The 16,784-nt window shown below is 39.8% G+C and overlaps 1 protein-coding gene across 5 annotated transcripts in view; it reads right to left on the minus strand.

The window, feature by feature from the left end:
- Nucleotides 1–16,784, minus strand: part of oxr1a (oxidation resistance 1a) — a 201,684-nt gene that overhangs the window by 54,921 nt on the left and 129,979 nt on the right. For 4 of the 5 annotated variants that reach the window (XM_053488244.1, XM_053488247.1, XM_053488246.1 and 1 more), the window contains one exon: nucleotides 643–725. In XM_053488244.1, coding sequence (XP_053344219.1) covers nucleotides 643–725 — 83 coding nt within the window. Of the gene's footprint in view, nucleotides 1–642; nucleotides 767–16,784 lie in introns of all 5 variants that reach the window. The other variant, XM_053488249.1, reaches the window with a different exon arrangement.

Here is a 16,784-nt window from a genome sequence, read left to right on the forward strand (position 1 = left end):
AAACGGTCGCCCTCTTCTCGCTTCTTGTCTCTTTCTGGCTCTTTCTCTCTCTCCTTTTTTCACCCATTCTTTATCAGTCCCTCTTCTCTTCGTCACCCCTCCTTTCTGTCTCCCTTTCTCCCCCCTTTCTCTCTCCCTCTCTTTCTCTCGTTGTGTGTTTATGTCTCACACTCTTTCACTCTCTCACGTCACACAGACGCCAAACCAACACCAAATCCTAATGTGCACGGAAGGTCACTCGTGAGCACTGCTGGTATGCATGGAAACAACTGCATATAATTTATACTGAAAGGAAAAACTATAAACAGCTATTAAATGTATATCCCAAACACAAACACACACACACACACTCTCATGAAGGATCCCACAGCTGTTTCTCTTCCCCTGTCCTATGCATGTTGTTTACATCTTCCTGCACATAGTGAGCCGACGCGGGACATCTGATGCTACTGACTTTGCAATCGGGATGTGTCCGAACAGAAATGCAGCATGCACACACGTGCTGGTGACTTTGCTGCAAACACGTTATACCCAGACACTGACAACAACATCGGGGTGCAAAGTGCGCAAATCAGGACAGGACGCAAACACATGCACGTACACACAGACAACACAGCAAAAAGGAATAAGGCTTTCACTTACGGAATACTCAATGGTCCCCTTGGGTCGCTGGAAGGACATACGGCGCCCATCCTTCTTGTCAGGCGTCTTCTTCTGGCCGGTATCTGAAAGCAAGCGAGGCAAGGTACGCATTATGTTCATCCTCCTCTTACAGCTTGTCACAAGCTGTCGCTTTTTCCAGCCTCGCGGCTAGACAGCTCATTCGTCAGTGGTGTTTCGAGCCGTTCCTGCCAGCCAGCTAGTGCTGCGAGCCGATCCCCTCTCGCCTCTTCTTCTCTCCGCTCTCGCTCTTACTCCCTCCCTTCCTCCCTGCTTCCCTCCCTCCTGCTCGCCCTCCCTCTCTCCTTCTCTCGCTCTCTCTCACAGCACGGCACAATGACAGCAGGAGAAGGCGTCTTCACCTTGCTCTGCCTCCTGCCGTTTCTGCTTCATGCATTCAGTGACCTCTTGTAATTCCGGCCATGAATTTGTGTCTAAGTGTGTGTGTGTGTGTGTGGGCGCTTGTGAGTGTGCACGTGCACTTTAGCTGCAAAGTATGCATCCTCTTCCTAATGGGGGAAATTATCAGCTGTGTGTGCGTTCTCGCGACCTGGAGTCTGAAACATGCGTGTAAGAGGTACCCAGGATGTTCAGGTTGGCCTGCATGAACTGTCTACGTCTAATGGGTCCCTCACTTGAGTTTGTGTGAGGGGGGGAGAAAAGAGGCTCAAGTGAGGCACCATGAGTCATACACCAGCTCTGCTATTTCTGGGGTTCTGGCGCGTCAAGGAGACAGCGGAACTAGGGAGTATGCTCTGCTTTGATCAATGGTGTGCGAGCAAAAATGGGTTGATACAGTTTTATGTGTTTGAGCTAGAGGTGGCACTGGTTTTAAGAAAAAGTCGAAATTTAAAGAATGTCCGGTAGTGCAAATCATTTTGACAAATGAGCTAAAAACTAAAGAAACTAAAAACTGAAGAGATATGATACTTGTGACATAACAGCTAACTTTTGTAAGCGTGTAAGCATAAAAAGGTGACAAGTTAATAGAGCTAAGCTCTTTTTAGTTTTAAAAACCCTTTTCAATTTGTTTTAGTGAAAACAAACAAATGCAAACATCTCCTGTAGATCAATTCTCATTTAACCCACTGCAAGCTGCAATTCAATGCACACTGAGCAAATTCCAGATTAGGTCTGAAATAAGGCTGGGAATTTCACACATGGTTCTTGACCAATAGGTAAACATGTTAACAACTGATAAGCAATTAATCATTAACAATGCACATTTATATGATTAAAGCACATTTCTTTTCCCAGTTTAAGCTTAATTTAAATGATTCTGGTGATTATTATAGTGAGTGAGATTCTAGAAATTAGTTTTGTCAGAATTTAATAAAGCCCACATAGTGTACTGTAAACAGAATAACAAAAAAAGGTAACAAAGATATCTATCTGTCATTATTTCAAAATAAAATGAACTGCAAGTGCGTCCGCTTGTGGAGTACGAATTGTGAACTGCAGAGAAATATTGTGCAAGACAAACATTTATTAGTTAACTTTTTGGATAAATTGAATAAATTCTTAACAGAAAAATGAATCAATTCATGATTAATCCTTAACATCCCTTGTCCAAAAGTTAATGCTGGCACTTAGCAGTATTCCTACTGTATAAAGCAATGGTAAAAGCTATATATTTCGTTCTTTTGAGAATGTTAATCTGTTCAAAATTAAACTGAATCTCACTTCACAACTAGGTAATGATACAAGCTCTACAGCTGAAACAAAAAAAATCTATATGTGTATCCATTTTATGCTCTCTAAAGCCTGCATAGTATACTAACACGCTCACAGGCCAAAAAATTTTGATAACACTTTTTTTCGATCAGTTCTCTCTTGTTGGAATAAATATATTCTTTCTGCACATTTATGCCTCATGCTGGGGTAACATTAAGTAAGACAAATTTATTTGCTTCCATTTCTGATCAGTAACCTCCGTGAGAATAACTGACTCCCGCCAGTCTTTTATCCGCCAGCTCAAAGTCCTTATCTTAAGACGTTTTGCAGTATAGGTCCTCTTTTCCTGTTTAAAAATTGCAGGAGTAGCATGTGCTTCTAAGATTGCTGCTCAAATAGAAAGCACAGCAGAAACGCAAATATTGTTCCCATGATACAACGTGCATCCTGCTTAATTAACTTTTTCTATTAGAAGAATTTTAACTTTTTCTTCTCTTACATTTTCTGCAGATTAAACCCTTGGGCAGAACCGCTCTGCGCATCATAAATGTTATATTCTGATTAAATGCTTTCCGCATGTAAAGGCAAATTTTATCGGACCAGAGGTGAGCGAAATCATAAGGATGTTTAGGGACAGTTTTATTTTTGCAAAAGACAGCTGTAGTTAGGTATCACATTATCACACCACATTAACTATAATGTAGCAAATATTCTTTTAGTAAATTAATAGAATTTGTAGCATTTATTATTTTTAATTTTATTAAATTAGTCATTTTATTTCTCTTACAATCATTATACAGTACTGCGCAAAAAAATTAAGCCATTCCTCATTTCTTCATATTAAATCAAATTAGCTAATTAACAAAAGGTTAACAAATGTGTTTCCGCAACATCCCGTAAATTGGCTAAAGATACATTTAAAAAATTGGTTGTTTATGTACCAACATCAGCAGCAACCTCATTTCCCCTCTCGTTTGTTCCAACCTCGTTTGTAGTAATCACCGACCGGATCATCTGTCAGCTGAAACATTTGTGATTCTTTTCTGCTCACTAGGGTTGTAAAGACTGGTTATTTCTGTCAGCAGTACTGCCACACAGCGGGAGTTTTTTTTTTGTTGTATTGCACACTATGATATGTAGACTATTATGCATAGCAATTAATTTCTAAAAGTCATTTAGAGTCACATTTCCCTTCGTTCTCATGTTTGATGTGAAGGTTTCCATCTTGCTTGTTTTCAATGACTTTGCTGAAGCCTTGTAACTGGATTGCATAAATGACCATCTACAAAGTATACAGTATATAAGTGTTTAAGCTTATTTGTATTTTGAAGCTTTATACCATACATTCATACACAGAAATAGGAAGCAAACGAAAGCTTTTTTACCTCTGAAAAAATGTATTTGAGTTGTAATAATCATATATTTGTGTTACATGCTATAACACACACAGCCTTTTCACACAGCAGCCTCGGAAGCAAAACAAAGACTCTAATATATGTCTCTGGCACTGGGACACAAGCTCCAGTCCACCAACTCCCTCGAGAGTGAGTCAGTCAGTCCGCAGCTCCGGAACGTTCCTCCATCAGCTGATTCTACCTCAGTGGCGCTGTTTCCCTGACACACTTTTAATGGACGCTCATTTACCGCTCATTTCACACCATGTATTACCTCAGGAACTGAACAAGACAATGCCCTGGAAATAAGAAAATAACTTGTATTACATTATTATTATTATTATTATTATTATTATCTGCTGTCGAATGCGATCACAAACACATATGTTTGGTAGGTACAGTGTCTCGATGTGTCTCATGCCTTAAATTTTACTACAGAATTTGACTAGAGCAAGACGGAGTGCTGCATTTCGTTCCCCTTCGCAGCTGAAAACAACACGGCATCACAGATCTGCAAAACCATGTGATATGCAATAGCAGTGCTTGTCCTTAGTACTTCTTTAAAGCCAAGGAAAGTCATTACTGCGACACAGTGTAAATCTGCTCCTTCAGTAACATGACTCCACTTCTGAAAGCCTTGTGTTTGCTCAAACAAAGTAGCTTCTCATGGAGAGAGAGAGAGAGAGAGAGAGAGAGAGAGAGAGAGAGAGAGAGAGTCTTCCTGGCCAGAGATTAGGACTGAGGTTCACCTTTAGCTCAGAGAATCACAGTCAGAGCGAGACAGGTTTAAGACTAAAGCTTACCCGTAGTGAAAATGCTTGAGCCTTGTTTCTTGATTTGACAGACCAGAGTTCATCTTAGACTGTGTGGAGACAAAGTGGAGAAATCACTTTGGAGCACAAGTCTGCCTGGTCTATTGTTGTTGTTGTTGGTTTTTTTTTTTGAATGATTGACTAACAAATAGGCTCAGCATGCTCTTACTCACAAGTGTTTCCCTCTCATTCAACCATCACTTTGAGATTTTTAAAAAACTTGGTAGGAAATATGAACAGTGATGTGATGTGATGTTCCTCAATGCTGATCTACCTCGCTATCTAATATGTGTATGCACAGTTCTATCTCTCTACTACGGGTTTGCAGCAAGCAGCAGAGTGTGTGTGTGTTTGTGTGTGTGTGTGTGTGTGAACGAGACGAACGCCTCGCTGTCACAGAAGACAACCAGGCGATTTGACTCATTGCCAGCTGCAACTGCCCAGCTGAACTTATTTTTAGTTCACCCACTTATTAGCAGCTGAGAACGGTGGTGGATGTATCATAATAAGCAGGTGGGTCACGGACATGGACACACACAGGCACACATACACACACAAACAGAGAAAGAGGAAGAAGATCTATTTCACTGGTGCAACACAATATTTTGAGAACTACTTGAACCAGTCGCAGCTGTAACTTGTAAGTAAAATATACACAGAGGGATTGATAGCTCCAGGTCACAATGACAGACATGTATTATACCGTATGTAGTTTACTACCATGCTATAACAGTTAAAAAGCCTGTATCAAAACAGTATCAGCCTAAAAAAGAGGGCAGAGAGGTCATCCGACTTTGGAGCTTCATTGCAGTTAACATGACACATCAAGTGCTGTTATGAAGTTCATCGTTGTTTTAACTGATCATTTCCTAAAGATCAGATTTTTAAACATCCTATTTCGTAGAGAATTTGTTATTTTGATTTAGTTCTAAGATGCTCTTTTTTTCAGAGCAATCAATGACGTATTTCGTTTTATACAGAAAATAAAACACATTGATTTGTAGGGAAGGGAATAACTAGGGAGCACCCAGGTAGGTATCATGATACCTGAGTGCTGATTTGATTTCTATTGCGATTCTGTTAGTACAGGTAGTCCCCGACTTAGGAACATTCGAGTTACGAATTTCCGCAGATACAAGCGAACCGAACACTCGTAGATCTACGGACATTCATAAACGTGAACAAATCCATGAAGTAGCTCACGTGTACAAACAAATATTTACAATCATATACAATATTTTCAACGTGAAAGTGAATGTATAAAATGTCCAAAATCAGCTATAATGTGTGCATGTGGGCGTGCAGGAGAAAATCCTCAACAAAAACGAGTTCATAGGCCAATACATGGGAAAACAAAGATTTAGTCTAGTTTGGAAATTGGGATGGTTTACATTGTATATTACATTGTATAACTGTCAAAGTAGTATAAGACTCACTTTGTTAAACTTAAGAACAAATTCAACTTACAAATGTGCTCCTGGAATAGAACTCGTTCATAAGTTGTGTCATTTTATAAATATAAATATAGTTTAGATTTTGTTACAATTCTAAATAAACAAAGCAAATCATTTGCTTGTACCACACAGAATGCGGTGCCGGCTGCCAATGTGTGAACAATTTAAAGCTCACCACCTACAGGAACGGCAACATTTCACTACCTCAAACTGGGGTGTGGCAATTAACTAAACTGTGTGTGGCGATTAACTGGAACTTGGAAAGGTATAGGGACTAGACTAAAAATGTTACCGAAAAAGAAGGGAGAGGGCTTTCAGCACACATTATTAGATATGTTATACTTTTCAAACATTTACAATGTAGTGAACGTTAATGTTATAATATTATTATGCAAAACAATTTCTGAATATGCCAGTCACTTTGGCATTTATTGCCACACAAAATTACTGTGAATCTACTGTATATTTTCCCCATCCCTTTTGTTTTGCATTGTTTATCATTCTAAAATAAAAAGAAGTCTCCTCAGTCATGGTTGCTTGACACTTACGAATATTTCGAAATTCCAATTGAAGCCTGAATCATTATCATTAAACTGTGACCTAATTTATTGCTAAACCCATTCTTATTAATCCTATTAGCAGAAACAAAACATTTAAAATACCCCCACACATGCATGATGTCAAAAGAAAGATAAAGGGATAAAAGTTCAATATGTGAAGTAGAACTGTAAGCGTTTTTTTTTTTTTTTAGGGGCAAATGAGTTTTTAAAATGCAAAACAAAAACAAGTGTGTGTTCAGTTTGCATCTTAGGTATTTTGCTTGAAAACCTTGTGACTTTAAAGACAAAAAGACGTCCAATCAAATCTATTTCTAATTTCACTTACGGGTAAATTTTGCTCACAAACTGTACTGTAGTATTTAATAAAGACAAGCTGAGTGAAAATCATTTCGAGGACTTTAATAAACGCTGTGTCAAGAGAGAGCAAATGTAAAGATCACGACCTTTAACCTTGCAGTATCTGAGTGGAGTAGGGGGCAGGTTTTACTCTACGTTCACAAAACAGCTGTGTTTCCTCACACGACTACGAGTGTTTCTTGACAGCTCCGACTGTATAAATATCCTGAACGACCTTTGTATGCGGCATTACAAAGCTGCTAACTCGTGAAATATGTTAGAATTAGGAGGAGGAAACAAAGAAATCGCATTCTAATGAGAAATTCCATAAGGAACAAAATCTGGAAACTGCACAAGACGTGCGGCTCTCTTTTATATCAAAAGTCTGTGACGAAAACTAAACTTATTCCCGTTAAAAAACACAAACTAATCTGCCAAGAGAAATTTGAGAAGTTGATTGTGTTCACACTTCCACATTCTATTATCGAACTTTGCAATTTCACATACGACGTCAGCATCCTTTATTGATTGGTCAGGGGTAGACATTCTTGATTAACTACCTAACATGCTGAAACCTGATGACTGCTTTAGGCCTTGTTTGGTGAAGCGTGCAAGGCAGGCAAAGATAAAAACCTCTTGCTCGGGGTCAGCAAGTCCAGCGCAGCACTGCACTCAGCCCCTCATGGCCCGGCGGCTCATTTAATCACAGCCTCAATTCATTCGCCCTTATTTAATTTTCTGCTCAGAGAGGTGGCACAATTAGTGTGAAGAGATGCCCGTACTGGGCGCCATGGCTTCAGGACAATGCGGGACGTAAACAGAGTAGCTCGTAGCTGCAGTAGTTAGTGTGTGTGTGTGTGTGTGTGTGTGTGTGTTTGTATTTGTGCTGGGACAGCAGTTTGGACAGTGCGTCAGGGGGTATGGGTTTGATAAGTGCTCGCCGCTCTCTCTCATTAACACCCGCCTAAGCTCAATTCATCAAACCCTGATCGTGTCAGTGGCTCGGCGTGTCACCTCACGCCTGAGCTTCTCATTAACACGCGCTCTAGGGTGACTAATTCCACCGCACTCTTTCCATCCATTTGGTGCTCAAACGTGGCATTTACTTTGCAAATCAAATTAACCAACAGCTACCGTATAGCCTTCATCAAGTTTGCAAAGCAATGATGATTGTCTGCCTGGTATGACTTCACAGCAGAGCAATGCATAAAATCATGCACTGTTAGGATCTTTAGTTAATTATCACAAACAGACCACTGTCCGGTTTCTGTTCTCATTGTAGATTCAGGCCTCTGGTCTTCTCTGCTTGAAACGGAACCTGATGCGGTCTTCTGCTTTCAAGATTCCACAATGTCTAAGATGCTTTTCTGCTCATCTTGGTTGTAAAGAGTGGTTATTTGTGTTGATGTCAGCTCAAAAAAGTCTGGCTATTCTTCTCTTTACACCTTTTATGTAGAGTCTGTTTTGAGTGATATCAGGAGATCAGTGGTTTCTTAAATGCTCAAATCAGCTGGTCTGGCTTCAACAACTAAGGGCGTTTTCCCACTAGACACGATTGGTTTGTACCGTGCCCAGAAATGATTGTTCCCCCCATCCATTTGGCCAGCGTTCATGTAGTTTTTTTCATCACCCTTCTAAGGTTTGCTAACGCATTTACACTCTCCGATACAGCAGGTGGCAGTACGCACATACTTGGTTTCTAAGCCGCCATTAAACACAAGAGAAGAAGAGCACAAAGACATTACTTTTTACACTACGCATAATATGACTGATATTTCGGGGGGGAAAACTGTCAAGAGCAACGATCTTCCTACTTTATCAGCTGGGGAATAAGATGGCCTCGTGCTACGCGCAAATGGAGATTTCGGAGCAGACAGACGGCACTGATGACGTCGTGTCTACTTCCGTGCTCAGGTATAATTGGCTTTAATATCTGATTCGATCCATGCCTGAGTACGCTTTTCTGTGTCCGAGACCACCACTTCAGGAGCACATGGGCATGGTTCCTAAGGACATAAAGATTGTGTTCTCACTGATCAAAAGAAAACAGACTTTGGAGTCAAGTGTTCTTACAAACGTCCCTGGTGCCCTAATGTAAAAACAAACAGAAAGCTTCTCTGTTTTGCTGCATGAAAAAAAAAGCAGGTGCGACAAAGTGCTCAGAAGAACTGTGGTTGGTTCTGCAGGATGCTCAGTAAAACTAAGCAGCTAATTTTCTTTTAAAACTGCACACATTGTACCTGAGACTATATTTTAAGGGCCAATTATTGACCTTGTTTTATATTAATTACTATTTGCTGCTTGTTGTGTTTTTTTTTTGACTGTAGAAAGTTTTTTTGGAGACATTCTTGCTCTACAATAGTTATTTGCTTGTGCCTAGGACTTTTGCATGATAAATGTCATGCAAAACCGCATAACGAAGTCCAAACCAACGACTGCTGGGTCGTAGCCTGTGCATGTCCGTGTGGCGACCTCTGTGACCTGTTGATCAGCTAGCTTTTGTGGCGACATCGACCTATCCAATTACACCCCCCAAAATCAATTCAGAGAAAAACGTTTGGCGATAAGCTTAAGAGTGCATGGACTCTGAAACACAATATCTTACTGTCCCACAATGCCCTCAAATCTCCTGCCTACTCAAGTATCTTAAAGTTTGACCTTTTTAAACAGATTAGAACTCTTTTTGTACTCTTTGTCGTATTGATAAAAGGAACCCATTGCTAAAATTAAAACAGATCTTTTGTGCCTCGTTATGAACTCTATCAATCAAAAGTTTAGACACACCTTCTAGTCCCATAGCCTTTCCTGATTTCGATTTCTTTGAATATAAAAATTAAAAATTGAATAACATTTACAGACAAATTTTCATTTCGTCACCTTAGCTCGTCCTAGATTTGTCCAAAACGCAAACGTCCCCTCTCTTTCTCATTATGGTGCCTAAGAACAAAAATACCCCTTGCCTGATTCCTAACAGCGGGGTGATTTGGATGCAAAACAGCAAAGAGCAGACTCTTTAAATTTATCTGCGTGACTGAGAAGCACATGAGACCGTGCCATGACTAGTCAGTGGACCCTTCCTCCTCTGCACTGGCCTCGCGGCACATTATTCATCTCCCAGTATGTGGATGCTGCTGACAGCTTCAGTACAAAATCTATATCTCCCTTCAATCCGGCAGGGGCGGGAAATGGAGCAGGTCAAGGGGATGGAAAAAAAAAAAAAAACAGCCGTTGCTGCTATTTGGTGCTACATGCACAGACTGGGTAAATGCTTTTTTTTTTAGTTTGGCTTGAAGTCAAAGTCAGACTAGCAATCAGACAGAAGGGTGGACGTTTGACGTGCGGCGTGTCAGCCCCTCCCTGCCGGTTTGGCATTTAGACTGCATGAGTGAGAAGCAAATAACGGCGTGCCAGCCACAGCCTGCAGTAATCAATGGCAGGCTGAGGTGAGGTCATGGTGGCAGGCCACGTGAGTCGGATCCTCTGTTTCTGCTGCTCTAGCTGGCTTTTGAAGACTAATGAGGAGGATAACATTGAATAAAAGCTAACAGGCACAGTTAGCATTTACATAATACTTAATGAATCACTCAATGCTGCTAATAACAAAAGGAAGCTGTTGAGGCTAGTCTTCATTTGCACATTAGCGCCAACACTAACGCGGGGTGTCTCAGTCAGGATTTTTTATTTTTTCGGACCATATTAGAGATGCACAATGAAGTGCAGTTGTAACACTTTTGATCATTTACAATTCTATATTCATCAACTAAGCACTATATAATATACGTTACCATTTGGGATCACTTGCAAATGTCTTGTTTTTGTTTAGTAATTTATTTTCTACATTCTACAACATCACTGGGGATTTCAAAACTATGAAATAACACATATGGAAATAGGTAATCATGTAACAACAACAACAACAATAATCAGTCAGTTGTTATTTCAAGGTGCGAAAGTCAGCCTTTCTGGAATAGTTCTTGCAAGATCAGTATTGTCAAGGTTTTTGCATTTACAAAACCCATCAAGCACCATCATGATGAAACTGGCTCTCATGAAGATCATCCCAGGAAGCCAAGACCAAAACGTACCTCTGCTGCAGAGAAGAAGTTCATTTAGAGTTACCAGCCTCAGAAATCACCAATTAACAAACAGCACATCAGATTAGAGCCGTTATGAAGGGTTTACAGAGCATAATTAGCAGATACATCTTAATATCAACTGTGAATAAGAGATTACTGCAGATTTTGAACGCCTTCAGCATTGATTTAATGTAGAAAAAAAAACATTTGGAACGACCATGAAGTTAGAAAGTGATCCCAAACTTTTTTGTTTTACTTCAAAATGATTCCATACAGTACGATACTGCCATGCACTGGATTTGGCTAGGTTTTTGGCAGGATTTATATATTTATTTTATTATTTTAAGTGCTTGTTAACATTTTCCGACTCTGTACCGGCCACAGCAGAGCAGCAGAGCAACTTTTCTTTAACAGTAATTGAGAAAGCCCAAAAATAAATAAATAAATAAATAAAGTGTTGGCGTTGTGAAGGCTTGTCAGTGTGACTTTTCAGACTGATCAATCAACGTGCTGACATGTTTGCTTGTTAAATCTTTAACATTGACTGTTACAGTGCGCTGTTCTGAGGAGGTAAGCATAACAAATGGACTCATCACGGACAGCTGGCTGGTGTGTTGATAACAAAAGACAAATATTGATGAGTCCATAGGTTCCCTGGGACACACTCACTGCTGTAATGTAGTTTGAACATACCGATGTTGAAAATAAAATCATTCCAAGATCCGACTTCCCAATTCCAGAATTTTTATCGGAATTGTACACAGCGGTACTTAGATGTAATTACAGACTGACTTACCTGCGATTGGGATGGAGGTGTATCCCTCAATTATACGTAATTGTTTTTTTTTTGTGTGTGTGTTTTTTTGGGTAAACATCCTTATTTAAAGGAGTCATACAGCACTACATGCACTTTTTTAAACTGTTTGGACTGAACTGTGTGTTAGGAAAATGCGTACACAACCACTCTACGATGATAAAGAGCCGCCCAGTGGTTTTCTTTTCGTTTATTACAGTAACATCCCCCTTCTGAAATCAGGCCAATCACAAATGCCTTGCCGTGTGACGCCACACCGACAGAGGACGCTCCTACACAAGTTGATTGACACTGGTGTTTTAGCAAAGACCCGCCCCGAGTGAGAAGAAGCTGTCGGCCATTGTTTTTCGCCGCTGGAGCAAAATGGCGCCTAAGCGAGTGTTGTGTACAGTTGTTGGGTGTAATAGCGAACACAGCAGTTGTCATTCACTACCTAGAGTTAGTGACCTAGGGTACCTACCTAGGGTTAGGTATCTGAGCCACTGAGGACGCAGTGGCTGAATTTAGTTTTTAAAGCTAACTACCCTGCTGATTTACCTAAATGCGTTCATGTTTGCGATAATCATTTTTCACCAGACTGCTTTATAAACGCGGGTCAATATAAAGCAGGTTTTACTAGGAAGCTGCTCCTAAAAATCGGATCTGTACTAATGCTTCGTGTTCCTGCTTCATCTTCACCAGGCTCGGTGAGTGTAATTTGTTTACTATGAGTCTTTGCAAATCGCCTTTTCTAATAATCACGATGAATGCGGAGTGTAAGTTAACTTATACTTTCATAGAACATGGTTATGGCTTCTTCTCTATGTACATCCGTCTCTATATAATCCCTAATCGCCTGTTTATAATAAACAATGCATTAAGGTGATTGTCTACACAGTTTGCAACTAGTCGGAAAACTATATTATGCTTACCTTTTTTACGTTAGATGGTTTATAACGATGTCTGTCGAAGATTAAGAAGTCATGTAAACACATCAGTAAACACATCGCGTCTGTATCTCTCTCGGTTAAGCTTCTCCGGTTTTTGTTGTTGTTGCTCGCTGCAGCGCAACAGCCCGTTAATTCATGCCCATGCAGTGATGAGAAAGACAAATCGAGTCGATGCATGTCCATTCTTTTAATTTCTGCGTTGTCAAGCGATATTACAAACTTCCGCGTAGGTTCCGTACTTAAATCAAACCAAAAACGACTGAAGAAAACTCAGGCTCAGGCTCTATAATCCAGCGTTTTCCAGTTTGGACTGCATTACCCACAAAGCACTGCGTTGTGGGCAATGCTTTGTGGGTAATGCAGTCCAAAGCATTGCCCGCACTGGACTACACTTCCGTCGCAATACCCGACGTGTGTTGTGAAGACACGCCCCACAGAACTGGCTGGGGGGGGGGGGCGGGGTCAGTAGAGGTCATGAGCATTTAAATTAGCATGTACTGAAACAGGTTGCTGAGAACAGAGCTAGTTTTTACCAGGTAAAAGTAGTGTTTTTTTTACACAATAATTTTTAATTTTTAATTAACGTATAATACAAACTTTTCATTAGGACCCTAAAGATCATATTAACATTTAATGAAAAATATGATTCGTAGGACCTTTAAGACTTTGCTTATGTTGAGAAGTGTATATTTTCACATTTTGTTAAAAGTGAGGTGTAAGTGAGTTTATTTATTTACCCCCCCTTCCTTCATTACAATTATATAATAGTAATAATAATAATAATAATAATATTTGCTGTTTATTTTTTGTATATTATGTGAACTGGCTGCTGCAAGGATAAATTTTCCCTTTAATAAAGTACTCTATCTATTTATCTATCTATCTAATACATTTTTCCCTATGCTGGCTTTTTTTTTTACATGTGGTCATGTTTAAAAGCATGACCACATTTCCTATATCCTACACACACTAAACCTTTATTTCATGGTGTGTTAAAATAGATTTCAAAATATTTTTGATATCAAAAGGTTTAATTATGCACTGTGCATGAAGACATAAACAGTATGTTCTTATGATGTCTTCATAAATGTGACAGAACAGGTTACTGCGCTACAGTCCTGATATCTGGTTAGACCAGCTTCTGAAGCTGGGTTTTTACTTGCTCTTCAGATAACCACCCTGTATACTTAACTAGACTTAGTATAATTCCATGTGCGAGAAATTTCCCATTTTTCCCAACATGTGCAACTCTTGCAAAAGACCAGAAAAAAGAGCCTTTAGTTATAAGGAACTCGCATTCCTGTTATTACATTCGAATGTCTTACCAGCCTTACACAACTATAACCGCACAATTTCCTAACGATAAGAACTTCAGAAACGCATGCTTGTCGTGTCTGCAGCTACTGAATGCTTGTCATGCAGATTCAACGTACGTGGCACTGCCGTAATAACTTCCTGAGATATGTGTGAACACCAAAGACTGTCTGACTCACAGGTCATCGGGCTCTTATGGAAAAAACACCCATGCTTATGGGGAGTAGCTGTTTCTAAAAACTGTGATGTCTTTCAGTGCCATTTTACACGAAGTGCAAAAGCTGCGCACCTCGTCCATCTCGGCTTCAATCACGGGCTGCGATTGAGCTGCCCCAGAACCTGCCGTGCTTTAAATACATGATGGTGCATATCTGGTTTTCAAGGATCGCCTTAATTTCTTAGTTGCTCATTAGGGCTGCATGGATTTACTAAAATTTACAAATATAGAAGCTAGGATTTAAACTAGATTATATAACCACTGAATGTACCGTTTAGTATTCACACTTATTTTTATAGACTAAAAGCAAATAATGACACTAGAAAAAAGATTCATAGGGGAAATGGATATTTCTTGTCTCATGTGTTCGTTAGTTTCCGAAATCCCTCTTTCACAACATGGCCATCGTGACCTTTGCTAAGTAATACGTAACAGCATATGAGATTTTCTTGTCTCTCTGATATTTTCTCATTCAGCAAGTGTTTTATATTATATATATATTAATTAATATGAAGCATTTTGGTGCTTTTTTTTTTTTTTACTATGGTTACCCAAAATCTTGCATATCCATCAAGGAATATTGAGACTGTGGGGGCCAATGATGATTTTTATTTTTTATTTTTTTATTCCCATTTTGTACAACCAGCTATTTTGGGAACACCAATTAGCCTAATCTGCATGTCTCTGGACTGTAGGTGGAAACCTGAGAACCCAGAGGAACCTACCCAAGGTGACATGGGGAGAACATGCAAACTCCAAGCACACAGATCCAACACGATAATCGAACAGGGAACTAGAAGGTGCAAGGCGACAGTGCTAACCACTAAGCTAACCACGTCCAGCCAAAACCATGCACACACCACTGAAAAAAAACAATGCACTGATGAATGAGACTGTTGTTCAGACGAGTCTCTGAGTCCATAGGCCACATTCAGTATATATTTAAGTCAAAGATTCATCAATGCATTACTGACTATGCATACGTTACCTGTAATAAATGTAACCTTTTTTGTGAACCTTGCACGAGTTCATACTGCGATTTCGATTTCTATGTGATGAATCCATGTGCATCATTGTTGTTTATCAAAAACAGATTAAATTTTGCTATGCTCATTCCTCCTACGCTCACTGGTGTGTTTTTTTCACCATTTGTCGCCAGCATCAATCCTGGGCCCTTTCAGCAATACGGAATATAGAAGTATGCAGCTTGACTGTACAATTATACAAATTACATACCATTCATGCCTTTCTGCAGGAGCACCAGATGTGGCACACAGGTTGTCACTAGGCATGAATTTTCTGCAAAGCTTTCAGTGTCAGCAATCGCACCATGAAGGTGAACTCACCCCGGTAACCCTACACCAGTCCTATTAAAATGTGCCTTTATAAACTCGCTGATACAGAATGATGATAACATGGGAGCCATCACACTTCTTGCCTGCATGCAAAATTCTCCCCCAATATTATATGCATAGCAAATTAGGTGACTCTGAAACAGGAAGTCTTGTGACAGGTTGAACAGCTTTAGTGTTAAGTTAAACTAAACAGCAGACCACAGTTTTGAGTCGTAGCACTGACCAACTTCTGGACTTAAACATCATCTTTCACCATTGAGTTTGTGCGTACCTGATTTGTATGCATGCACCATCAGCAATACAAAGCCACTTTTCTTACCCTTTGCTATACTGTACAGCCATTTAGACGTCGCATGTGGTCACGTGACTAATTTGCCTATTCCAACAAACTGTAAAACAAAGACGAGCTCGGAGGTTACGCTTGTGGGCTACTTAGCCAAAGGGTTGTAATCTAAAATCAAAGCGAGGCCGTATGAGGGTCCTTGAGACTCAATTCAGCTCATTAGCTATTTTACCGAAACCTTCAGGAAGGCGAATTTACTAAAATTAAGCTTATTTTTTTATGTACCTCAGGTGGACTCAGTTTTCTTTCATACTGAGATTAGAATAAAATAACAAGTAATAACAGATTCCTTAGGCATACCAGGAAGTTCTCTATGATTGATTGTGACATGTTTGAGAGGGACGTCTACTGGCATGACAAATATTAATTATCAATATTGACTTTGCAGGCATTTTAAAAGCATGTCCTACCAAATGACAGGCAGAAAAGGACAAGCACCTCTAAACAAGAAAAAGCAAGAAAAAATGTCCTGAAAGAGATTAAAAAGAGTTAAAATTTCTATTTAAATTTAATAGGTAGAGTTTGCTCTTCTCATTAGTTTACAAATCCAATGGGATGGACATGCCAGCTGAAAGCGTTGTGGTGGCTACTGCAGGTTTGGGTTTGGTCTCACCTAATTCTCAGACCCAAACCCAGGTGTCTTCTCTCATATCAAAGCCACCAACCAAAGATAACACATGCTTGCTCCCAGACACATAAAGACAACCCTATTTTTTCTAACTTCTGCACGAAATTAATCATTTCACAGCTAAAAATGTTAGTCGCTCTGCATAAGGGCGTCTGCCAAATGCCGTAATGTAATGTCATTTAATGGTAATTGTCACATCCGGCTTAAGTTATAATCAA

The sequence above is a fragment of the Clarias gariepinus genome, chromosome 26, assembly GCF_024256425.1.
Source record: "Clarias gariepinus isolate MV-2021 ecotype Netherlands chromosome 26, CGAR_prim_01v2, whole genome shotgun sequence".
Lineage (NCBI taxonomy): Eukaryota > Metazoa > Chordata > Actinopteri > Siluriformes > Clariidae > Clarias > Clarias gariepinus.